The sequence below is a fragment of the Apaloderma vittatum genome, unplaced genomic scaffold, assembly GCF_000703405.1.
Source record: "Apaloderma vittatum isolate BGI_N311 unplaced genomic scaffold, ASM70340v1 scaffold35397, whole genome shotgun sequence".
Taxonomy (NCBI): Eukaryota; Metazoa; Chordata; class Aves; order Trogoniformes; family Trogonidae; genus Apaloderma; species Apaloderma vittatum.
In genome coordinates, this window is record NW_009726196.1 from 10,648 (window position 1) to 35,921 (window position 25,274).

General features: G+C 37.6%; 1 protein-coding gene across 1 annotated transcript in view; it reads left to right on the top strand.

Moving 5' to 3' along the window:
* Positions 1-25,274, top strand: part of LOC104276774 (sarcoplasmic/endoplasmic reticulum calcium ATPase 2) — a 44,012-nt gene that overhangs the window by 9,569 nt on the left and 9,169 nt on the right. The window contains exons 4-14 of the mRNA XM_009873205.1: positions 340-478; positions 11,877-11,957; positions 13,757-13,842; positions 14,747-15,211; positions 17,732-17,820; positions 21,036-21,138; positions 21,640-21,771; positions 21,871-21,993; positions 22,176-22,394; positions 23,566-23,901; positions 24,195-24,415. Of these exons, the coding sequence (XP_009871507.1) occupies positions 391-478; positions 11,877-11,957; positions 13,757-13,842; positions 14,747-15,211; positions 17,732-17,820; positions 21,036-21,138; positions 21,640-21,771; positions 21,871-21,993; positions 22,176-22,394; positions 23,566-23,901; positions 24,195-24,415 (1,943 nt within the window). The 5' untranslated portion in view covers positions 340-390. The remainder of the gene's footprint in view (positions 1-339; positions 479-11,876; positions 11,958-13,756; positions 13,843-14,746; positions 15,212-17,731; positions 17,821-21,035; positions 21,139-21,639; positions 21,772-21,870; positions 21,994-22,175; positions 22,395-23,565; positions 23,902-24,194; positions 24,416-25,274) is intronic.

Genomic DNA, 25,274 nt, shown 5'->3' on the forward strand with positions numbered 1-25,274 from the left:
TTTTTTTTTAATAATGTGCCAAAAAGCATCTATATGTTAAGTGGAACTCTTTGTGTGGCCTCCTTCTAACAAGACACTGGATATTCTTGATGGGAAATGCTTCAGGGTTTGAATAAACAACTTCTAGCTTCTGAGCGCTCACTAATAATCTAAATTATGTTGTAATGATTTCCAGTCAGCAACCTCATAAGAGGGGAAGGGTCACATAATTTTGTGTATTAATAAATGTAGCTGAGCTGAGCCAGTAGTATTCATATAATAATGCATTTGAAAAATCAGATCTGACATATGTATTTTTCACTGAGGGCTTTAAAATTCTACATTTTTGCTGTCTCTTAGGAAAGAAATGCTGAAAATGCTATTGAAGCTCTGAAAGAATATGAACCAGAAATGGGCAAAGTGTATCGACAAGACCGAAAAAGTGTACAGAGGATTAAAGCAAGAGACATTGTCCCAGGTGATATTGTAGAAGTGGCAGGTAAGATTCATGTGTGTTGTACATATGTGTATTAGTATATTATTGTAAAAGTGTTGTGAGGGCTTTGTCTTAGTGATTTGAGGCCCTGGGGGGAATTTTCAGAGATGCCTAAGTATATGCTTCACTTACGAACAATCTTGCTTCTGTTAGTTTCTAATTACGTTAAATGTGCATTTGCACTGAGGGGATTGTTTTTCAAATTGCCACTTAGTTTAATTGGTAGGTCTAAAAGCAAAGCATCTTAATTGGAGTATGGGTTTTACACTTGTCATGACTAAAATGTTATTTTCTAAAGTCTTATTTTGGAGTGTCTTAAACTTGTCTGTTTTCTATCACAAAATACTCTCCTCCCTGCTTTTAAATGTGTTCAGTTTTCTTAGGTTCTGGAATGCAGTGGGTATTTTTTCTTCTTACAAGTCATGCTCTGTCCTTTAGATAAGGAAGGACAATTTCATCTGAAGGTGGTTTTTTTCCCTATCTCTTACACTTGTGATAGTGGTGCCTTTCAAAATCTCTTCACAAATGTCTTCTCCTTTCCTCTCAGCTAGTATGACTGGCATGTGATATCCTTATTTTCTTATTTTTCATAAGATTTATTGTTTCTTTTGCCTATTGCTGTATAGGAGACAACTAAACGAAGTAGAGCTTGCCATTTCTCCAGTGTAAGCAGTTGAAGTACCAGTCTTTAAAAGACTGGACGTTCTCATCAAGCTTTCTAATAACTTAGATTTGCCCTAAAAGATGTATCTTTATTTGGAACAAGTGCAGAAATAGAAGTATTGTATAATTACAGCCAAAACTCCTTCATTTTGGTGGTATCATCATACCAATAACTTCTTCTCTAACCTGGACTTGTTAGTGACTTTAATGTTTCAAGGTGGTTCTTATTAAGTGTCAGGAGTGATTGCATGCTCCTATTTTGTAGGTCATTATCAACTGTTAACTGAGTGATTATTCCTTTGGGAACAATTTACAGTGTACATCAAACTTTCTTTCCACTAGTGTCACTTTGCTTTTAGAGGTGGTAGCTGTCTCAAGAGGAGATAAATATATACCCTTAAACTTGACTATCCTCCTATTTTAATTAGCAGGCAGGGAGAGTATGCACTCAAAATGAAGTTGGTGTTGGCTGGCTGCCCGGCTTTCGTTCCCTGAGAAACTTTAATGTTCCCCGAGCCCTGTCTCCAGCCTTCGTTTTGTGTGTTGGATGTTTCGTGACAGCAGCTCTGGCTAGGGTAGTTCAGAGTGAATCTCGTGAAGGCTGAAGCTGGTTTCCTCTTAGCCTGCGTAGGTGAAGAACAAATACAAATATGAAGTGCTGATGGCTGAAATAAAGGGTGAATTATGATACCTTGTCACTTACTCTGCTGTTTTGACTCACTATTACTGCACTCTACTGTCAAATCCGTGAGTTCTGCAATGAGATTTTGTTTAAACCAGCTGATGTTTTCTGTGTACTTTTGGGGCAAACATAACCTTATAAATTACAGATTCTGCAATAGATGTCTAGTCCAAATCTTTATCCTGTTCTTAAATGTCAGCAGTAGAATGGTGGTTTTGGAACCACTTTATACCACAGGAATACACTGGGGTTGTGTTTTTTGGTACTTTAAAGCAGTATTGATAGAATTGCGAGTTGATGACTGTATTTTGTACTGGTTTTGGGAGTATCTCACAAAGGGAAAATGCAGACGTTTGCTCTGCCAGTTGTCTAGAGCACAGGAAATTTTCTTCTTTGTTCTTCACTCTTTCAAAAGTGATAGAGATTGCATTGTCATCTTGCAGAAGAAAGAAAAAGCTAAATTTCTATTTGAAACACCTGAGGAATGTGTGGGCTTATACTAACCTTGCTGTATATTGTCAGTATCAATAAAATCAAGTATTTGTGCCAACTCTTTCAAAGGCCTGTGTCTGAAAGAGAGAAATGAATTGGAAGTAAACCGCTGACTTAGAATACCTTTAGCACTAGGTTGTCTTCAACAAACGTCGAATCCTATTTTTCATAGGGTTACCATTGCATTATTTAGTAATCTGATTGTAGAACAGTGTCTGATAGTCCAACACATGTAAAACTGATTTAATTTTTATAAAAAGGACAAACTTTAACTACTGTGCTCCTGTAGAGAAACAAAAACTATCCAGCTCTTACGACTGCCCTTTAAGATAGGGGGTCTGGGTTGTTGGTTGACTGTAGAAGCTCGTGCCGGTTAAAATACTCACTTAAACTGATGGGTCAAGCAATCCTAAGCTAGTCTTAAGCACTCGTCCTATTTTTCTTACACTGGCAAATAAAATCAACTGCAGCGTCAAATGAAGGTACCTAAGTGTAAGTCATGTGGCTGTTTAATAAAAAAAAAAAAAAAAAGTGCTTCAGTGGAATATGAACTCTGATACTGAAACAATAAATTCTAACTTGTAGCTAGACGATGATGAAACTTTAATTGTGATCAGACTCAGAAAAGATACCAAGCAAGTCGAAGAGCAATACACTGTGTACCAGCACTACTGTGTCAAGACCTGGACGTGAGAAAGACTCTGCATGTCTGTGCCTCAAGTGTAGGAGTACTGCGATGGCCTTTGACATGGTGTTTGCAAAAAGATGACCATGTAGGGAAGTGACAGAGCACTTCAGGCTGGGATACATATCTGGGTATGGAATTCTGGGCAAAGTGCCAATGACATTTGTGTGTCCAGGCAAATATCTTCCAACCGAGTGGCATAAATAACCAGGTGATAGGTTTCTCCTCTATGCCGGTATCTAATTTTGAGAGACTTTCTACAGATCTTCCATTGCAAGATAGTTGCATTTAATGCTGTAACAACTTTGTTAGTTTGAAGTAACTATATGTGAGTCTGATGCAGAGATAACTCTTCATTGTAGGAATTGGTAGATTGGTATTGCAGTCTGGGGGAAGTGGAGGAATCTGTTTGTCTCTTTACATTGCAAGAGTTTCCAGAGAATAAGCAGCATTGAACCATTTCCAAAATATCAGAACCATTTCCAAAATATTCTCATATTTTCTGTAGTTTTGAACCTATTAAAAATAACCTAATTGGCTTAGTGTAACCCAGAGACAGTCCAATAATGTTTTATAGCGTTACTTTTTATTCTGGCTCCTTAGGCTGTTTGTAGAGTTTGACTGTTCATCATCGAGAATATTCAGTCTGCCTTGTGGCCTTCTAAAATAATGCTTCAGAAGTATATTTCTGGAAGATATTTCCTTTAACCAGTGTGTCAACAGAAGAAATGGATGCTGGTTTATTTGACTTGAAGGAATAGGGGAAGGCTGCGGGTCTGCTTTGTCACCTTGTAGTAATTACGGAGTAACCAGAACTAGATCCCTCAGGTAGGAGTTACAGGTTTGCCATGTATGCCCTAAATTTGCTTGCAGACCTCTGGTGGGCATAGTTCTCAGAGCTGTAGTGTCCAAGGGTTACTAAGTTACGCTATTTGTTTCTCAGAATTGATGAGATGAAAAAAAATGTGGATGTTGTCCTCAAATGGCTTTTTGGTTTGCCTGTCTTAAAATGGATTATTGTGCTGCTATAAAAGCTTAAATTTATTGAAACACACACTCTGAATTTCTAACTAGTGTCTGTCTTAATAGATTAAAGATGCCCTTTGTTTTAGTTAAGTTCTTGTTTGCTTTGGTTGAAGTAACATTTTAAAGAGAAACTTAAACCAGCATGGCCTTAGTTCTCAGAAGTTTTGTAAGAAGTCCAGTCTGATAAATTGGGATAGACTAGTTGCAGAGCACTTATTTTTAAGGACATGTGTCTGGAACCAGAAATGAGCTTTATTCACTTCTCTTATGTTTTCCTAAGTGGAATATTCTATTTTAGATACAGCGTATCTGACTTTCTGTAGTTTAATAAATGAATGCTCATTAGTTGTAATCTGTAAGTGACCAAACTGGAGTCACAGTAGTTACTCTTTTCAGTGAAGTACTGAATGATGGTTCTTATCATCCATTATTACATCTGTAAGTACTCAACAGCTTAAAAATATACACAGTGTTCCCAGAAGTTATGGCGTATTAAATTAGTGTGTATTCCAGAAGACGTAGTTTTAAGTTTGTATCTGGCATAAAGTATGCAAAAACTACTTTTCAAGGCCTTTAATTCTAACTGCAGAGCACTGTAAGACTCTTCCTAAAGCACAGGTGCTTTATAATTAAGGAAAGACAAGTTTCAGGGTAAAGAAAATTGGGAGGGAGGATTCGTAAGGTGAATTATGTCAAACTCCAGTATGGTTATGAAGGTTCTCTCCGATTGTATAAGCAACAAACATTGATCTTACTCCAAAACATCTGGGCCCTTGTGCCTGCGTTACTTTTCTAATAACGAGAACTAATGTTCAGGCTCAGTGCTAGAGAAGCACGTTTACTTTTTTTGGAAAAGTATTGAGAGTGGAAAAAAATAATGAAAAGGTGGAATAACACTTAAGTCCAGAATGGTGACCTGCTGGAGGCTGTCCTAAAAACATACTGCTGAGGGCATCTCTTGATATGGAAAAAGGTTGACTGCAAGTTTGTTTGGTTTGGGTGGTTTTTTGTTTTTTTGGGGGTTTTTTTTACATAGTGCAAATTGTCGTGTTTGGTTTTTAAAACTTAAGCACATATTTTCCATGAAGTACTGCTTTTGAACCAGAAAAAAATATGGAAGTCAGATCAGTGGTTAGTAAATACACGTACAAGCGTTACATAAATCTGTGAGCTTCAGTGAGCATTTGGCTGTCAAACTCCCAACACATCAGAAGCAGCTTTGAGATAAGGGGATGTAATCCAAACTCCATTCCATAGTCCACAGAAGTTTAGAGTTATGTGAGGTTCAAGTCAGGACACAGCCTAAATTTGTGTCACTCTCGGCACACGTTTGAGAACTTACACATTGGCAGTTTCTTTTCCCCAATTCTTGCAGTGTTTTCCTCCAGAGTTGCCAAACTGTTAAGTAGAAATAGTGAAACTCATTCTGTTTTGTTTGAATTTGGAACCTACCTGATGTTCTATACTCTGATTAGAATTGATACTGCGATGAGGTTTGCTTATAAGCACAGATAGTGCTGAACAAAATGCTAGAACATCAAGATAATGTTCTGCTAAAACTGTATCACCCTGGCAAAGCAAGCATTTTAAGGCTAAAAAAAAACTTGCACAAGGAGCTCTGCTGCGCTTCCAGAATTCTTACTGTTTGTTCCTGTGTTACCCAAAAGCAGCCGAAATTGGAAACAGGACTTAGTTCTGGTGTGAAGATGTCGTTGTTCTCTACCTCATCTGGCAAAAGTTGAAGCTTAACTTAATTTGTTTCATCTGCTGTTAGATATTTTTACAGGTTGATCACATGAGTTTTCCATCTAGAAGACAGTGATTAAAAGCTGAAGCCAGACAAATTTAGATTTAGAAGTGACTGCAGACGTATGGGCAGAGTACCTGTCTGTTGGCATCTCTTATTTAATGTTCTGGTGCCCTCTTGAGAGAGAATGACACTTAGAAATATGCTCTTAGAGAACAAGAAGAAATAAAATAGGAATAATTCAAGTCTTACATACTGTTTAATACAGTATATCAGATTCTCTCAATGTAACCCTCAGTTGCCACAAAGCCAAGCTTTTTCTTTCTTCTTGATTTTCATGGATAAGAATGCAATAAGTAGAAGTGTGTCGTTTCAATTTTTTTTTAACTAACTTCTGCCCCTAATAGTCCTTAGGTTAGGAATTTCTGCACATTAAGCTTCATGTATATTTTCTGCCTCTCCAGAATACACAATGGCATGTGATGGGTAGCATGCTTCATAAATGCAAAGAATGGATTTATTCAAATGTCTTATTCCATCATCTCAGTAGTAAAGGCAAATACTATTTTACTAGTATGGATAAATAATCTTTGTCTTACTGGAAAATAAATCTGCCTTACTAGGTTGGAGTGGAAAGTCAGACTTAAAATGTTGCATAATCACCCTTCTAATTTTTGACAGTTGGACACTTTTGGTGTTCCTGTTTTGTAGAGCTTCTGATTTTTGGTAGCATTTTATTACACCCTGTTCAAGAAATGTTAGTATTTAAAACCTGTTACTGTGGAAGAAAAATTAAGTTTCTGATGATCTAAGGAAATGAAACACAATAGCAAGACTAGATTGCACGAGGTGGGGAGAGCTGAGCTCATGGTAAGGAAGTTTAATATAAAAACCAACTATACTTCTGAATAGAAGCAGTCTGTTCTGCTCAGGTGTAAATTTTTAGTTACTACTCTACCCTAGCAGAAACTATTTGGTTCTGGTTGATCATCCTGTATGTGTTATTTTAAGGTGATACCCATACTTCACGTGGGAATTTTCAGTTGCCTCAGTTTACTAGGAAACACTTAGATTCAGAGGATAAGAAACTTTGGGGGGTGAGAGAGGGGACTTGGAAGTAACTGACTCTAAGAGGCTAAAGATCTCCTTAGGAAAAGTGGATTAAATCACTATACCCATAAGTATGCGATGATGAAACAGTTAAAGAAAATAGTTGCTAATACTTAATGTTATTTTGGCGAAGGATTTAATGCTGCTTTTCCTATGCACAATGTATTTTGAATCAGAGATGTTTCAATAGCAGAGTCGTAGACTATATCTGCTAAATTTGATAGTATTTCTACTCTAGCCTGTTGAAATTAGAGCATCCTAATAAAGCATAAGACCATAATAAGACTTGTGTCTTTTATCAGTCAAAATACATGGAATGTGTCAACAATGAACCTTAATCTATTTAGACACTTAAAAAGGGGGGAAACACCCTTTCATAATTTCTTTTTTCTTTTTTTTTCTTTTTTTTTGTCCTCCCCATTTGATATTTTATGGAAGGTGTTTTGGGAATGTTTTTAGTCCCTTTCAGGAACTGTTGTTTGTGTTCCCGAATCGTTCAACTGTGTGTTGAAATGGTATCCCAGTTCTCCAAACTTGCCTAAAAAACCCCCAAAAGTTACAGAATTGGACAGCAGCAGTGGCACAATAGTTTAGGGTTGTACTGATAATATTTATTGCAAGAGTTCAGTTCCAACCCCAACCTGCTGACAGCAGATGCAGCTAGTGTTGGTTAATGATAAACATAAACGTTAGGTACATGTTGTATATGAACAACCCTTCTGACTTCTAAAGGAAAAAATTCCTCTCATTTGCTGTGATCACTTAGATGGGCTTTTTGCAAACAGATCATCTTCTTTGCTGAGAAGATGTTCTTGTAACAATTACAATAAGATAAAAAGGAAGCAGAACTCTTCACTTTTTATAATGTGCCTGTCTCTAAACCTCCTCATAGAAAGTTTTCAATTGTGAGAGGGGTCAGAGGTGGTTAACAGAGCTGATATTGGTGTTCGAAGTACACATTTCAAGTAGCAGCTCTACTTTGAGGACTTGTGTATCATAGTGACTTTTGGGGAGTGAAGTTAATAGCTACCATCACCAACAATTTTGATGAGAAGATCTAGATTATCGTTTCAGACTTGAAAAGCAAGTATAGTCCTATTGTAGTCTAAAGGTTTTTTTGTTGATACTCACTTGTAGATAAAATAGAATAGGGACTGAAATCCACACAGCTTTAATAACTTGTTTTTCCCCCAGCTTCATTGATAGAATATGAACCTCGCTTCTGCACATCTCCTTGGGCTGTTTAATCCACAGGCTGATGAAGCCTGCAACACACTAGGAGTATATTTTGCCTGTAGAGGTCTTCCAGCAGTTGTGTTAAACCCTGTTCTGACAGAATTATGAAGTTAAATGTATATTATTGCTATTATTTCAATCTAGGACTGGTCACTGCATAGTATTAAATTGGGACTAACATTGTTCAGTGTTTTCTCTATCTGAAGGTGATTTGGAGACTTGAATCAGGTTCTCTTTGAAGGCAACTTGGCAAATTGAATAGCTCAGTCTGCATGTTGGATTGTCCTCCAAAGACTTTTGTTCGTGGGGGAAGCTCCTTCACGAGGAAGTGCATCTATTGTGCTTGATGTGCTCAGATAAGTAGGGTTGTACGGCACTTAAAATCACGCATATATAAAAATGACTGTACATATAGAGTGGAAATTGAACTCTAACATTGCCATAAGACTGGGAGAAGCAAGATAAAATGTGGGGAGCTTTGAACCTGAGAAGAAAGGCTAGAGTGTTAGGTAAATTCAGGGGCAATCTTGGCAAGATAACATTGCTGGTTACTTATAGGTAGCTGAAGAATCCAGTATTTTCATATATTAAATTATCTGTATTTTCAGTGAAGGCATATGGCAATTGACATAAGCTTTAAATGCCTACTGCAACTAACTGCCATTCCAATTTCTATCAAGGAGTGGAAGCTGTAAATTTCCTTTTTTGGCATAGACAAAATGCATTTTTTTTTTACTTTTTTCTTACACCTTACAGGACCAGGTTGTTTTTAAATAGATTCCTTTATTGTATGCTGAAGTTCAGTGTTAAAATTCTAAAACAGTATTCTATGCATGAAGAAAAGGATTCTATGAATAAAGCTGTTATTATTTGAACGAAATTCTGTTCTTGCTCTTCAAAGAAGCAGTTGGCTTTATAGTTAAAAGGGCTCTTCTAATCAGTAGGTAAGTATTTGACCAAACTGCACTTTAAGAACATGTATCTGAGCAGTTTTGGAAACCGCTTAATTTTTTTAGAGGTGTTTTAGAAATCAAGTGACTATTTAAAAACTTCAGTTGAAATAATGAATGAAAACACTTCTGCAACCAGCTTGTTACTACAGACTTAAAACAATGGGATTATATCCATTTAGACTGTAGCTGCTCTGTACTGAGCAACAGAAATACATATGCACCTTCTAATTTCTTGTCTTTCAAGCCTTGAGTAATGCTTTTACTGGATCTGTGGACTGAAATGTAATTGAATTTAAAAAGCCCCCCCCAATATCCCAATTTCTTTCCTGTACTAAAGTACATAGAAAAAAGCCTTCTATTTGCAGATGAGCTCTGCACTAGGCTACTCAATAAAAATTTCCTGTGGGTTCCTATCTATCACAGGATGATTTTCTATCTACTCAGTTTCAGTTATGCTTGTGGAAGGATACTCAAGACTATAAATGACTTGGTGTCATAGCAGTTATTTTGCAAAGAGCTGCTTAAAATAGTTCTGTAATTGACCCTGATGTGCAGCTTTCCTGGCTATTGGAGATGCCTTGAATATTTTACTACAGCCTTCTCAAGTGGTGATGGTGAGGGAATAATGTGTCTTAGCTTAAATTGTTGAGATAAACTTTAGAGAGCTGCATTATCATGTTTGACACTCCAGTTCTGGTGATTCAGGCAGTTGATAACGATAGTACTTGAATGCTTGAGTCATCAATATTCTACTAGAGCAGGGATTACTGTTACTTCTTGAGGTCTTGTGAATACTACGTTTGAGTTTGAACAACTTGGAGCTGTTTGGAAGAAGTAGGTTGGAAAATTACTTGTAAACTTTGCCATATGCTCTGCCCAGTTACTTGAATGTTGTAACACGATTTTTTTCACGGCTGCTTTTTTGTGTTACGGAGCGATCGAGGCTTTAGCGGTATTGTCAAGCACGTGTTTGAGTTGGCTGTGCTTTTCCAGCTGCTTTAAGCACTTTGAAAACATTTGTGCAGTTTGACAGACGTTACACCACATTGCACTGAGGTATTTGCCTGTTGTTCAGCGATATCTGAAAAACAGCTGCTGCTATATGTCTGCGTATAAGCCTCCTCACGACATCGGGAGAGGATATTGAATAGTTTTGCCATTTTTGGCCTAGGTCACCGTTTGTGTAATGCTATTTTCACTTGCTGCTCAAGGGCATTGTGACTTTAATTAGTTTTTGTGTGCTGTAATGACACAGAAAGGGAATTTGTGGCTATTTAGTGGATCGCTTCATATACACGTGCGTAGAGAAACACGCATGGAAATACGGAAGCAAACCTATGCAATCTTCTGCTGATTTTTCTGATTGGAGGGAGTTTGGACCTTATGAAAAGTCACGTGGTGCAAGTTTGTTTGACACTTGAAGTAGAGCTTAATTCTGCTCTTCAGCCTTTTGTTCTGGAGCTCTCCTGTGTGAGCAGTTGGATGTTCTAAGGCTGTAACACCGCTGCGGAGTTTCTCATGGTATTATTTGTTAATGTGTGCTATTGCCGTTAGTTGCATAAGCAGTTCCTGCAGGAATTGCAGCTTGTTTTAATTTTACTGCAGGGACACAGAGCCCATCTACTGGCATCAGCTCTTTTTTAGCTAGTTATTCTCCCTTCTTTGCATTATTCTATAATAAAAAGGAAGTTGACACTTGAATATATGCAGTGCTAGATGACGTTGTGAATGTTTGATTATGTACATTCATTAGCAATATCAACGTGCAGAATGTAGACTCCGATTAGTGTGCTTTAGCGAGTTAATTTGCAGCCATTTATTTGCAGGAGTCACAGAGTGGCAGAACTTGTAGTTCTTTTCTTAACAACTAGGAAAAGCTAGATAAGTGAAAGTAGGAGGGTGGAAGAATTAATCCTGGGATGACAGAGGTGCTGGAGCTAAACTGGTCACCCAGCTCTGACAACTGACTTTGTTACTGTGCCATCTTGAGGAGTGTGCTGTTCATTTGACTTGTGTCCTCTGCTGCCTTGCTGTCTCTGACAGTTGTTAGTGGAGGTTTTCTGATTTGGTTGTGGAGTTTTGTTGCTCTATTATTCTTTTTTTCTCTCCTGTGTTGTCTTCTGTAAAGTGGAAATATATGTGTGTAGTCATATATATATATGACAAGATAAATGTAGCATAGAGTTCTGTGAGTAGAGTAGCATTAGTGAAAAATAAAGCTCTGAAATTTCCTTTCAACTCTGAAACATCTGGCAGTATTCAAAGTGTAACATTCAAAGAGCAGATTTGCAGAAGCACGTTATTCTCGCAACTGGTGCCAAAGAAAAGGAGGAGACAGCTTCTTTTAGTTTCTAAATAAATAAACGCTGGAGAGCAGAAAACTGACTTAGAGCACAGAGAAAACAACCAAAAGACTTTTTCCAGAACAGTTGTTCTGAATAGGAACCTTTATTCACCTTAGCTATGGATTTTGGTTGTTTATAAATATGTATTCTGAAATGGATATGTTTCTCTTGAAATGTTTTCTCTTTGCTGTCAAGTGGTAGTCATGTGATTAGAGAAACAATTCGGTGATTTACAGCTTCTTTCATTGAGGTTAGGTAGGGGTAGAGGTCTTGAAGGCAAATCTAAATTGCCATTGGATACTCAGAAAATTGGAGTATTGCAACTACAAAAGCAGCAATAAGCTGTTAGTAATCTTAGTCCTCTGAAAAGTTACTGGAAAATCCTTTTCCTGGCTGATAGAGATAGGTTAGGAATCTCTCAAATAACAAAATTCTAACTTTGTCTTGTTCATTTCTTTGTAGTTGGAGACAAGGTACCTGCTGATATAAGAATTACTTCTATCAAATCTACAACTCTAAGGGTAGACCAGTCGATTCTCACAGGTATTATTTCTGTGATTTTTGGATAATTGTGTGCATAACTTAAAGTGCCTTTACACAATTTCTTTGGAATCGTCAGCTAGAAACAGGCCTGCAGCTATGCAAGTATGATGTTGTGTTCAAGTGCAGTAAATTACTGATGTAACTTTTAAGAGTGGCTGAATGTATTGCTTCAGCGTTGGTTTTACGTGTTTGCTTCAGTGAGATGGACATTCTTGTAAAGACTTGTAAATGTTCTTGTGGTCTTGTCCCCCTCCCACCCCAAGACACACACTATAAATTTGTGAGAAAGTAAAATGAAAGATTAATTTTAAATCTAGTTTATGTAGTCTTCTAGGTTTGACCATCTTGTCACTGCTTAAATATGAAAGTACGGAAATCTTACTAAATGTTTCCTGTAACAGTTATTCTCTCTTGTGAGAGAAAATGGGTAACTTTTGAAATGCAGGCAACTTTTGAACTCTGTTACTAAAGACTCAGTACACTAAAGCCTTATTTGCTGAAATTCTGTGCACGCATATTCATGTGTTTTCTGGTACCAGCTCTCAAGTGCAGGAGCTATATTTAGAGAACTTTTCAGATTTGTTGAAAACAAAACAGAGTAGCAGTACTTCTGAATATAGGAAAGAAGCTAGGAACCAACCAAGCATGCTGTAACATTTTTCTTTCAGCTGGAACATGAAGATCTGTCTGCCTGTTTTGGTAGCATAAATGAATGTTAACTAGTCCTGAATTTTAAAACAGTAAAGTACTTGTACAAATCCTATTTTTGATCCTTGAATCTGTCTTGAAACAAGCCTCAAAGTTTCTTGGTGCTATTCCTGAATAGCACAGAACTGATCAAGCTTGCTTCTGTTGAAAAATGTATACACTCTCTGTTTCTCAGCTATCAGAACTGAAATAAGTAGAAGAAGATCCGGTGGAAGCCTGTATAAAAGGAATAATTCCTTGTCTTTATTTAAAAAACAGATTTTTAAATTTTTTTTTAAAGAAAGACTTTTCTGTTTTCATCCTATTTTAAGCTGCTGTTTGAGTCTCCTAACTGATAAAGTAGGACTTTCAAAAGTAGGAAGATTTTTCTCTCGTGAGCCTATAAAAAGTTCTGTGCTCTTAGCTTCAGTCACTGAGTTACCACTCTGTGAAATCTGATGTAGTAACAAACATCGCTTTTTATAGAAAAGAAACCCTTCTATTATGTGTAACGTGTTTGTAGAAATTGATATATTTAAGGTTTTTATAGAAGAGTTTTCTGAAGACTTCCAGTTAGAGTTTAGTAGGTGGCTGCATGACACTTAGTTTTTAATTTTATTTTTTTAAAGTATAACTGTGATGTGTTGCATCACGAATTTGTAATTGTGGTATCTAATTATTTAAATGACAGCACACCTTATGGTGCATAGAGAACAGAAATGCTCATTAATGCATGAGAAGCACACAAAATATCTAATTCATGAAGCAGATCTTGCTACATTAAAAGGAGGGGATGTGATGTACCAGCTGCTTATTTGGCTACTTTTCATCTTGCTTAAGACATGGTGTATGCTTCATTAATTCATTAATTATATATAGAATGGTTACTTAAATCTTTTCCGATTTTCATTAAAAGACAGTCATTCACTTTGTTTTGGTCAGCTTGAAATGTTTTCTGTTTAACTTAAGCAATTAAATAAAATCATCTGGGGAAAGAAGTTTGACATCTTAGAAACTTCAGTCTTAAATTTTTTTTTTAATTTTTCAGTTCCCTACAGGACTTGAGATGATACATGCATAATCTCTTCTTAAGACTATTATATTTATTTTAGGTGAATCTGTGTCTGTTATTAAGCACACTGACCCTGTGCCTGATCCTCGTGCTGTAAACCAAGACAAGAAGAATATGCTTTTTTCTGTAAGTTGTTTTGAAATTTTCAAAGCTTTTATAATACTGAAGCTGATAAACAAAACTGTGCAGACCTTCAGGTCTTCACCTAAAAGCTATACGACTTCTTTGCTATATCTGCACACATGTCTCCATGTACATCAAACTAAATGAATTAAAAAGTAGAAGTATCATTTAATGAAGTCTGTCCTTAGGGAAGATGCTTGTTGGAACTCGTTTATGTGAGGAAACTGATTTTTGTCTTTCAGAGGGAAGTCTTGAAAAGTGGAGCACACACACTTTTAAAGGGATTCTAACACAGCTTAAAGTAATAGTTCTTAAGAGTACTAACAATGCCCACACAAATTGTAGTACTGTGTGGTTAAAACTGAGAACTAGCTTTCTACATAGGAATGAAACAGTTTATTTGAATTTGTTTAAAGGAAGCGTTTAACGTCTTTTAGGTAACAAAACAACAGTTCTCTTATTGTTGGTAGGCTACCTCTAGCAAATCTGTGTTTTCTCATGCGAAGTGTATTCACACAGGGAGCCCCACAGAACACATCTTTTACTCGAAGTGAATTACATGAAATCTGGCAAAATAAAATCCTAATAAAAGAAAGGAAAACATACTTCAGGTTTCAGTTGAAACACATACTGCTTGCTCAGCAGCTAGGTTTGACTGCTGCTTAAAGTAGATCGATACTGATTCATTTTGAGCTCATTCGGTAAGCAGATATTCTACACCAGAGTGTTCTCTTACAGATACTGGGGAAATGTCATTCTCTTCACCATTTTCCATATTCTAGCTGAAACACAGTCTGGACTTGTATAAGATGTTTTTTCTTAAATTTAAAAAGAAAAAAAAATAGCCCTCCACCAAAACCTGTTTATAGATTGACTTCAAGTTTTCTTTTCCCTTTATTTACATCAGGGTACTAATATTGCTGCTGGTAAAGCTATGGGAGTGGTTATTGCAACAGGAGTGAACACTGAAATTGGCAAAATTCGTGATGAGATGGTGGCTACCGAACAAGAGCGAACCCCACTCCAGCAGAAACTGGATGAGTTTGGAGAGCAGCTGTCTAAAGTCATCTCACTTATCTGCATCGCTGTTTGGATAATAAACATTGGTCACTTCAATGATCCAGTTCATGGTGGCTCCTGGATTCGAGGTGCTATCTATTACTTTAAAATTGCTGTTGCTCTTGCTGTTGCTGCCATTCCTGAGGGTCTGCCTGCTGTCATTACCACCTGCTTGGCTCTTGGAACCCGGAGAATGGCCAAGAAGAATGCTATTGTTAGAAGCCTTCCCTCTGTGGAAACCCTGGGTTGTACCTCAGTTATTTGTTCTGACAAGACTGGTACTCTGACCACGAATCAGATGTCTGTCTGCAGGGTATGTTGAATTAGCATCTATTTTTCTTTTTCTTCTCAGCTGCTCTGTTCGAATCGTCAGCGTTGCTTGAATTCTTTTGATTGCTAGGCTTTCTGTTCTCATATAATCAAAATTGTGCTTTATTTTCCTAAGATAAGCTTCCACTTTTAATTCGGTTTTCCACTGTGTAGTGTTTAAGGCTTTTATCTCTTCCCTTATTTAGTCATGGCCAAAAATAGCTCACTTGACGGAAGAGAAAGTTGTTTGCAGGCAGCTTTCCATTGGTTTGTCTGTAAGCCATTCAGTCTACAGGGAATTATTTATTATGATTTATCCCATTTCAGAAAGGTAAGGTGATTACACTGTAGAAGCAGGATGTCTTTAAGTGTAAAACACTTGCCTCTCTAATTCAGCAAGATGTCAATGGTGGAGAACCTTACCAAGGAGAAAAAGGTAGATTTACTTCAGTAACTTGGATGGTCTAAGGTATTTTCAGTACTGAGTGGCTCCACCTTTATTTGGTTAATTTATCTTCAGTAGCTCTTACTGGTCTGATATAGATCCCTGTAGTGTTTTCAACATGCAATATTCCATGACAGATCTGGCAACTCGGAGGTGCAGTTGACCCTGTCACCAGCACTGCCAGGGTCATCTTCAGTGCAGGGTGTGGTTTTGGGTAACTGCAAGTTATGTGTCCCATCTCTCTTCCCCTCCTCCCAGTATTCTTTCTGATGTTGGTTAATTTGGGATTTATAGCTAGTCGCTTAATGCTTTTTCAGTTCCCAGTTCTCTGTGCTTCCCATATACTTGATATTCTGTGTAGGAATTTTAGGGAGAAAACATTAAGTTCTGTTTAATAACTGTAGATGTTCAGTAGCTTAGCAACTCTACGACATCAAATGTTCAGAGTCATTACACTGGGTTAGAATTCCGAATGTGTAAATGTTGAGCGCCGCGCACCAGTGGCAAAAGTTTGTAAGCCCTTAAGCACTTTGTTCTCATGTGATTGATGGCTTTTTCTTTCTAACTGGTGGTTGACTTGTTCTACTTCCTTAAGTATTGTAGTGTTTATACCTAAGAGACACAAAGCAGCTGCTCATCAGTATTCTGGAGGAGGTTACTTGCAGTAGAGTTGCATAACTGCCCTAGTCTTTGCAGGGATTTTTTAATCATGCAGATGCCAAAAGCAGAAGGCTTCCTGGTTAGCTCGTCATTTAAGTTGTGTTTATTTGAAAGCTCAAAATGCTCTACTCTGTGTGTTTAGAAGGCTGAACGTTTTAGATCTGGTGCCTTACAACTTCCTTGGTTCCTTGTTAACCTTTGACAGCTACAGAATAACCTTAATTGCAAGATTGTGCAAAACATAGCAAAGTCCTAATACCTGTAAACAACATTTATTCTTGGTTTCACTCCACCTGGAGAGTTTGCTTAGTTTTTAAAGAAAACTAGTTTACAACAGTAATTCTGCTTGTAGTTTTAGTTGTTATGTTAAGTAGTAACTCCCGAGCATCGAAAGGAGCCCTCTACTAAAACAGTCACAAGTGATACTGCTTTGGCAGGAGACTTGAGGGACTGTTTTAATGTCCTCCTGTGGTGTCTCCTGTTGAGAATGCTCTTACTCTGCTTTGTGGGCTTTTATTTATGAGCTTGCCTAGCTTTTTGATTTTTTAAAATTACTGAAGATTATAGTCTCCAGGCATACAGATGAATTGTAGAACACTTAATCATTGGGCTGTATTTTGTGAAGATGCTTGCCTAAAACATGAGGCAACACAATGAGGGGGAAGTAAGGCGTTACAAAGATGTGATGTGGGAAAAGGATTTAGACTAACCAACAGTTAAGTTCCATTAAGATACACTATCAACTAGTGAAATTTTCTTCTCTGCTACCACTCCAGCAAGTCATGATGAGAGTAAGCCAGCTTCAGGCACTATGGTTTTCATCTCCCTCTTCCCAAATGTGGTTCTGCCTGCAGCTCTCCTAGAAAAGAAATGGAAACAAAGGAAAGACTGAGCTACAAAGGAGAACAAAGGAAAGACTAGGGTACAACTGCATCCTTTGAATTGATGTCTTTGAAAATGATATTTCAGCCTGTGCTAGAAGGGCTCTTGGGCTTTCTGAGGGTTTGTAAGCTACAGGTGTACTGGATGGTAAAGTGACTTATAACGAGAAAACTAGTACAGGAAATGCTTTCACTTAGTGGCTGTAGTCTGGTTCTTGCCTGAAACCTTAGTAATCTTCACAGCTGAAGTTAAGTGTATGTAGCTTATGTTTTTCAACTCTTAGATTTATTTGTGCCAAGATTCAGTTTTCAAATAAGGTCTCTTAATGCAGAAGTGTTGTTTTCACTAGTTTATGCTGCAGTATAGGGAGTTTTTCAAACATGTGGGATTAAACTAGAATATTGTATCTGTTTGAGTTTTTCTGTCTAGTTTATTCAACCTGAATTTGCCTCTTGTGTCTGCTTACTTAAGACCTGTTTTAAATGCCTTGTGTTAATTATTTTTCAAAGGTAGTAATGCTTCTAACTCTAATTTCAGATGTTTGTCCTGGACAGAGTAGAAGGAGATAGCTGTTCTCTGAATGAGTTTACTGTAACTGGTTCAACATATGCTCCCATGGGAGAAGTGTAAGTGTTCTGTTCAAGTTAAATATTTGCCTGTTTATGCATTGACTATTACTTTAGGCTTGAGAAGTGATGTGTGTAATAATCGTGATTATTAGTAAATGAAAGGTCAACCAGTGAGAATGCACATTGAAGAGCTACAGGGGAAATTAATTGACAATAAAAGGAAGTGAAATTCTCAAAAAGTAAACCTTCTTGAAACTTGCTTAATACAGTCTCCAATATTGCAGTGTTCCTTGGATAAGCTAAAAATACATTAGGAGTAGGTTGAGAGGATTCATTTTACTGAAATCTTCCTGGACTGAGATTAGCTATCTCAGTGCTTCAAATGAGGTTTCCTTTTTTTCTGTTTTAAAAACAATGTGTAAATGTGGACAGGTGAGCCTCTGTTATTCTGTGAACTCAATGTTTCCAATTCCTCTGCCTCAGAGAAGGTAGGAGATGTTTTTCTTCTAAAGCCTGTCCACTCCTGTCCTCTACCTTCAGCAGAGGACTCAGTGCATTTGTACTTTAATAGATGGCGTGGGTTTTTCTCAGCATGGCATTTGAGCTGGTGTTAAACTCACTCCCATAGGAAAGGAATGATATGCTGGGTTTCCTTCATCAGTTGCAAGTCTCTGCTGGTGGGATAGGGTGGTTCATCCTGACAACTTTAGGAATTTTTAGGGTTCTCCTAGAAGGAGAACCTCTTATTTCTGGATTGTTACAACTCCTTTTACTTGGCCAGTCTTTCATGTGTTTTTAATCTTAACACTTCGATTTTACTTGCAGAACAGAAATCTGCTATGTCTGAAGTAGGATTAAGATTCAGTTACTGTACACATCTCAGCCTTGTGGAGTTTCACACGCATGCCTCTGACTCCATGCAATCTCCACTGATCTCAGTAGTGATTATCTCTGTTTAATTTTCATAGCAGTTAAGACCATGGTGTTCTCAGCAGTGGGAAATATTAATTCCCTGATTCTCTTTGGTTTCAAAGCTAATTGCTGTCAAAAGCTTGTGCTTTCCTTTCAGGAGAGGACATTTACTTAGGCAAGGTGACATTCTAGATCTTGTAAAGCATCCTGCTGTTACGCTTTTAGGTGGTCTCGCAAGAGCTCTAGGTAAACAAAATAATAAAATACAGTGCAGTGACAGATGTCAAGTATAAGAGAGTCATCAGTGTATGTCAAATGTTCTATTTTTACTTGGTGAAAGTGAGGAAAGCATGTTAATTGTGCTGCGTTCACGATCATAAAGGATGTTCTATGAAAGGGAAATTACCACAGAAAGGCAGCATAAGGAAAAAACTAAATTCTCAAACCTTTGGGGCTGATTTATTTCTGCGTTTATGGACAGCTTTTTTAAAAAGCTGACTTCACCTTGGATTGCAGACTGTCACAAAGTTTGATGGGGACCTTAAGATGCCTCCTAGTCCCTTGCGCTGCCCTGAAGCAGGACCTGCTCTAGATTTGGACCATTCCTGACAGATGTTCTTTGTTGCACTTCACTTCAGATACTGTCTTCCACAGCTGTATAGGCAGCCTACTCAATTTTTGCAGTCATTTGGCATTTTTGCGATAGGTCAATAATTTTTCACTTCCTCTTAAAAGTTTTTGATCCCCAAGATGCAGTCAGAGTATAAAATTACCAATATTTCTTACTGAAAAACTAAAATTTTGCACTGACTTATTTTCCAGGGATGTTAGGAGATTGTCAGGCAGTTTGGAGTAGTATTTTAAGTCTCTGAACACACAAAGTGCATGCTTACTTGCCAACCGAGAGCATAAAACTAACTATAATTAAGAACTGCAGCAAAACCTAACAGATTGCATTTAACCTTCAAATGAGTTTGTCTTCTAATTGAAAAAAATTAAAATTTAAGGGAAAAAAACCAACACAAAATAAAAAAAAATAAATTAAAAATCACCCAGAATTGACCCCAGCAACTTAGGCTCTGTGTTTACTTGCCGTTCTTCTGAAATAGTTGATAAGGAACTCGCAGCCAAAGGGGAAAAAAAATAAACTGGTATAACAAGTTATGGATATTCCGATATGCTGCTTCAATTTCGGAACAGGTGAAAACAGGAAGTATTAGCTGTGACACACGAGGTGACAAACTCGGAGCTGCTGTGAAGTATGAAGAGTTGAGAGTTTTAAGCCACTGCTTACAGCTGTAGAATTACATGCAAAATGAAACCCTAAAAGCGTACTTGTTTTTTCAAGATGCATTTTATTCCCATGCCGTGTTATACAACACTGAAATTTGTTTGCAGTGCTACAAGAGACTGAACAAAACCTTACATAATCAGACATGTCATAGTCTGTTCAGAATTCTTATAAAGTAGCTATCAACGTCTTTCTACCATCAGACAAAAAGTCCCCTCATTGAGAGCTTTAATGAAAGATGTTATATATGATTTTTATGACTTGCTTATTTTGATGTGTGTGGGAAATGGCAATGTTGAACACTGTCTTGGTTGGTTTACACTTACTCTAGAAATATAATAATGTTCCAGAAGAGGAATTAATTTACTGTCTGTTTCTAAATGTGAAAGTAAAGAAGTTGCTTCTTATTTGTTGATGTCGAAATGGTAACTTTAGGGAAATGTCCCTTCCCTACTTCTAACTTTTTCAGATATTCATCATTGAGTGTATATGACTGCTAGAAATTACTATTTCATTTCTAGTGGAATTTGTATTGCAAAATGACTTGGCTTTCATTTGCTTAGGAGGTTCACATACAGTACAGATAAATTTTAAGAGGCCAAATCTACTTTTCTGCCTGCCTAGTGCATACATTTCATGCGTGGCAGTAAATCTGCAGAATGTGCAATAAGGAAGCTAAATTCCTAAGGTATCCAGCAATATCCTTCTGCTTGGAATTCCCCTCCAAGTCCTGCACATGCTCTGATAGTGCTTTCGTATGCCTCTTCACTGAGCTCTGCTCTTTTACCTTGCTACATGACTGTCACTGGAGGAAACAAGGTTTTGTAATTCGGGTAGTGGTTTCATTGATAATCTTGTCATTCTGTTCATCAGTCTTCAATCTAAATTTCAGAACTCACCTTTATGAAACCTGCTCTTCTCAACAACTTCTGGTTCTGTAGTTCCAAGTCCATAACTAATAAGCATTGTACTAAATGAAAGTACAGTCAAGGGATTAAAGAAGGGGGAAAGATGAGGTGCTAATACTAAATAACTAACTTAAATCTCCCCCTGTTCTTCCTTTGGAAAGGCATAAAGATGACAAACTTATTAAATGTAGCCAGTATGATGGCCTGGTGGAACTTGCAACGATCTGTGCGCTCTGTAATGACTCCTCTTTGGATTACAATGAAGTAAGTACATACCTTAGAGGAGAGTGTTAGAAGGAGGATAAATGTTTCTTCTCATATGTGCCTGTCATACCTTTTAGTGGTAAATCCACTTAGGGCCCTCTTTAAGTATTAATTCTGGGAATGACTTACTCAACAGTGAGTAAACTAAAGCAGGACAGCAAGCGTAATCTGGAACTTGGAGCTCTCCTGATGCGTAGAACGCCCTGCTACTTTCTTGCTTTGCCCTCATCTTAAGGTTACTACATCTCCTAATGACCTAAATACCCGATGCTAAAGTCCTGACATCCTTCTCTGCTGGTCTTGAGAGTAAAGGCTTGACATTTCCCCCAAATCATACTCTTCAAAGCTGCTTTTTTAAAATAGTTTTGCTTGTTTCATAAGCCATAGTAAGTCCTGTTAAGCTTTTTTTCCATTGTGAAACTTGAACTTTTGTCTCTGGTAGGTTCCATGTGAGGTTTAAAGTGAACTCCTGTGTTTTTGTTTTCTTTGTGTTAATTAAAGGCCAAGGGAGTGTATGAAAAAGTTGGCGAAGCCACAGAAACGGCACTTACCTGTCTGGTTGAAAAGATGAATGTGTTTGACACAGACTTGAAAGGACTTTCTAGAATTGAGCGTGCAAATGCTTGCAACTCGGTGAGTACTCTTTTCTCTGGAATTTATTGGGGAGTGAGTTTCGTTGTATGTATTATCCAAATCCATTTTTGTTCCTTTTTTTTTTTTTTTTTTAATAAGGTCATAAAACAACTTATGAAGAAAGAATTCACGCTGGAATTCTCAAGAGACAGAAAGTCTATGTCTGTCTATTGTACACCAAACAAACCAAGCCGTACGTCCATGAGTAAAATGTTTGTTAAGGTCAGTTCCTCACTTGGGAAAGTGTGGTTATGCTGCCTGCTAAGGTAGGATGATACTAAAAAATTAAGGCACAACTGCAGCTTGAAGGTGAAGGAAGGACTTTGTAATTCGAGCAATGGTTTTAATGGAAAGGGATTTTATTAAGCAAAATTAATTGATTTTTCTTTTTTTTCCCTCTACAGGGTGCTCCTGAAGGTGTGATTGACAGATGTACGCACGTCCGTGTTGGAAATGCTAAAATACCGTTAACCTCAGGAATTAAGCAGAAAATAATGTCTGTCATTAGAGAGTGGGGAACAGGTAGAGACACATTGCGTTGCTTGGCTCTGGCGACTCATGACAATCCGCCCAAAAAAGAAGAGATGAATCTTGAGGACTCCTCAAATTTCATTAACTATGAGGTAAATTGAGTAAAATACCCTTTTAACACTTGTTCTCCCAAACTGGTGACTCATGTTTCATGCTTCCTTGAGGAAGAGTTTTTTCTTTCTGGGTATTTTGCATGTCAGGCACAGTTTAAGAGATTATATGTGTCTTGAAGAAACTCTGTTCTTGATGGCTGGTATACATGCTGCTGCTTGGCTAAAAGTATAAAAGAAATTAATTAAATGGCTAGCTGAAAGGGTCCTTAGGATCATAACACCTAAAACTGTTTTCAAAGACTAACAGAAATATTCCAGAAATTACATTGTGGTATCAGCTTTAATGGATTTCAGTTTGACATTGCTCAACTGCAAGACCTCTTTGGGGATTTTGTGATGAAACATACCTCTTATTTTCTGCTCTGAGGGTCAAGTTCACTTCCCTGCTTCCATACCGTCAGCTGCAAAAGCTCTGCCTGTGATTATCATCTCAGCTACTCTGTAATTTTCCAATGAAATCTGGATCTAGGATTCAGAGGGGAAATGACAACAATTGCATGAGAGCTTCTGGCTTGGGCACTGTGCTCCTGGCACTGATACTGAAAAAGAAAGATTTTTGACTGCTTGCAGGTTGAGTATGCAAGGCTGAGAGCTAAAGCACAACTTGCCTAATAAAATAAAAAACATTTGAAGCAAGATAGATGTTTGGAAACAGGAGATCCCACTTCAGAGTGTGGTCATGCTCTGGGAATTAACTGTGTCCTCCAGTGTGTTCCCTATGCAGATGGTATCATGTAGCATGGTGATTACAAGAGCATTAAATTCTCACTTACCTCTTCTTGTTAAACTGAAAAGTCACAAATTATAACTATGGTTTTTTCAGCTGTCTGAATTCAGTGTCCGAGCTAAAGTGCTCTGAAGACGTAGAATGTTATCTAACCTCTCTGAAGTAACCCTTTCAGAGAACACAAAAAGAAGAAAGGAAACCTGACATAACAGCAAATGTATCATTCATTATATACAAGTTTTGACCAAAGGCCAGGATGACATAGGCTGAACGTAGAACCACAGAATATATTGTGGAAAGGAGGGAAAAGGATCTCACCATGCTGAGAGATCCTTAGCATGCAAGCAAAATGATTGTTTTGCTAATGTCAGGTGAGAAGTCTTACGGGATCTTGCACTGAAACTTGGTGCTGTCTTGTTTCAGACCAACCTGACCTTTGTCGGCTGTGTGGGTATGCTGGATCCCCCAAGAATTGAAGTAGCTTCATCGATAAAGCTGTGCAGACAAGCTGGAATTAGAGTTATTATGATTACTGGTGATAATAAAGGCACCGCAGTAGCTATTTGCCGTCGCATTGGTATCTTTGTGGAAGATGAAGACGTTTCTACAAAGGCCTTTACTGGTCGTGAATTTGACGAGCTCTCCCTTGCTGCCCAACGAGATGCTTGCCACCATGCCCGCTGCTTTGCTCGGGTAGAGCCTTCCCACAAATCTAAAATTGTTGAGTTTCTACAGTCTTTTGATGAGATTACAGCTATGGTAAGTGATTAAGCTTTTACTTGGTTTGAAAGGCACACACAGTGTGTTTAAATCCAAATTATACCTTTTCAGACTGAGGCCTCATTCTGGAAAACACATACTTTTGTTTCTTCCTGAACTAAAAGCCTCAGAACAGTTCTGCACTTAAGTGTTTGTGGTTTGTTTTTTTTTAAAAAAAACCACCACATCCAAAACCACACCCAGTGCAGATTTTCTTTCTGCTCCTATAGTAAGTGCATACCTTTTTCTTTTTTCTTTTTTTTTTTTTTTTTTTTTCTCCCAACTTGTTTTAGACTGGTGATGGTGTCAATGATGCCCCTGCACTGAAGAAAGCAGAAATTGGAATTGCTATGGGTTCTGGTACTGCAGTGGCTAAAACTGCTTCTGAAATGGTTTTAGCAGATGACAATTTCTCAACTATTGTAGCTGCTGTGGAAGAAGGACGTGCGATATATAACAACATGAAACAGTTCATCCGTTACTTGATCTCCTCCAATGTTGGAGAAGTTGTTTGGTGGGTTTAAAATGTTTGTTGCTTTTTTTCTTTGAACTAGAGTAGTGACGAGGAGATTCTTTGTTAGTTAGCTATTTACTTCCAGTGTTTCTCACTAAAACCAGAGAAACAGCTTCTCCAGGTAATTGATTATGGTGATTGTGAAGAGCCCTAGTCTTTACTGGAGAATTTTGGCCTATCAAAAAAAGATTCACGTTGCATTGCATAGAATATTCTAACTCAGTAGGTAGTTAAAGGCTTTTCAGTTATTTCTATGAGTGGAATAATTCTCTAGAAGAGGAAAATAAAACCCTTAAATATTACAAGATCTGGTATTTCAAATAACTTAGTCACAGATAAAACTTAGATGTTTGTTTAACCTCAAGTTACAGAAGAATGTATCTTGTCTGTCTTTGGAAGGAATGGTGACCCAATGGCACAAAATGCATTTCTGGTTACAGAATGTAAATACTGATCTCGAAACAGTTAGTTATATCAAAGCATACTTTCTCCCAGAGTGGAATATGACACAGCAATTGTCTCGTCTTGTTTCTCGTAACCGTTAACACGTCCTTCATATGGCTCTTGCTGCAGCCCCTGTTTCTATTCTGTTTATTCACACAGGCTTGGAGCTATGAAAGTTACATGCTCATTAAATTTTTGCAGGGACTAGCGGTAATCTAGCTTAATGAAGCTATTATGCTATTATGTCTGCAAAAGCTCTGGTGTGTTTTAGAAAGTGGCTTGCAAGTCTTCATGCACATCCGTCTATATTTACCTATACAGACAAGTGAAGTGAGGCAAGAAGGCGGCTACAGCAGAAACTGTTCAATTCCTGATGTTCCCAGAAGGTGACAATGCTTCAAAGCTGAGAAGCCAG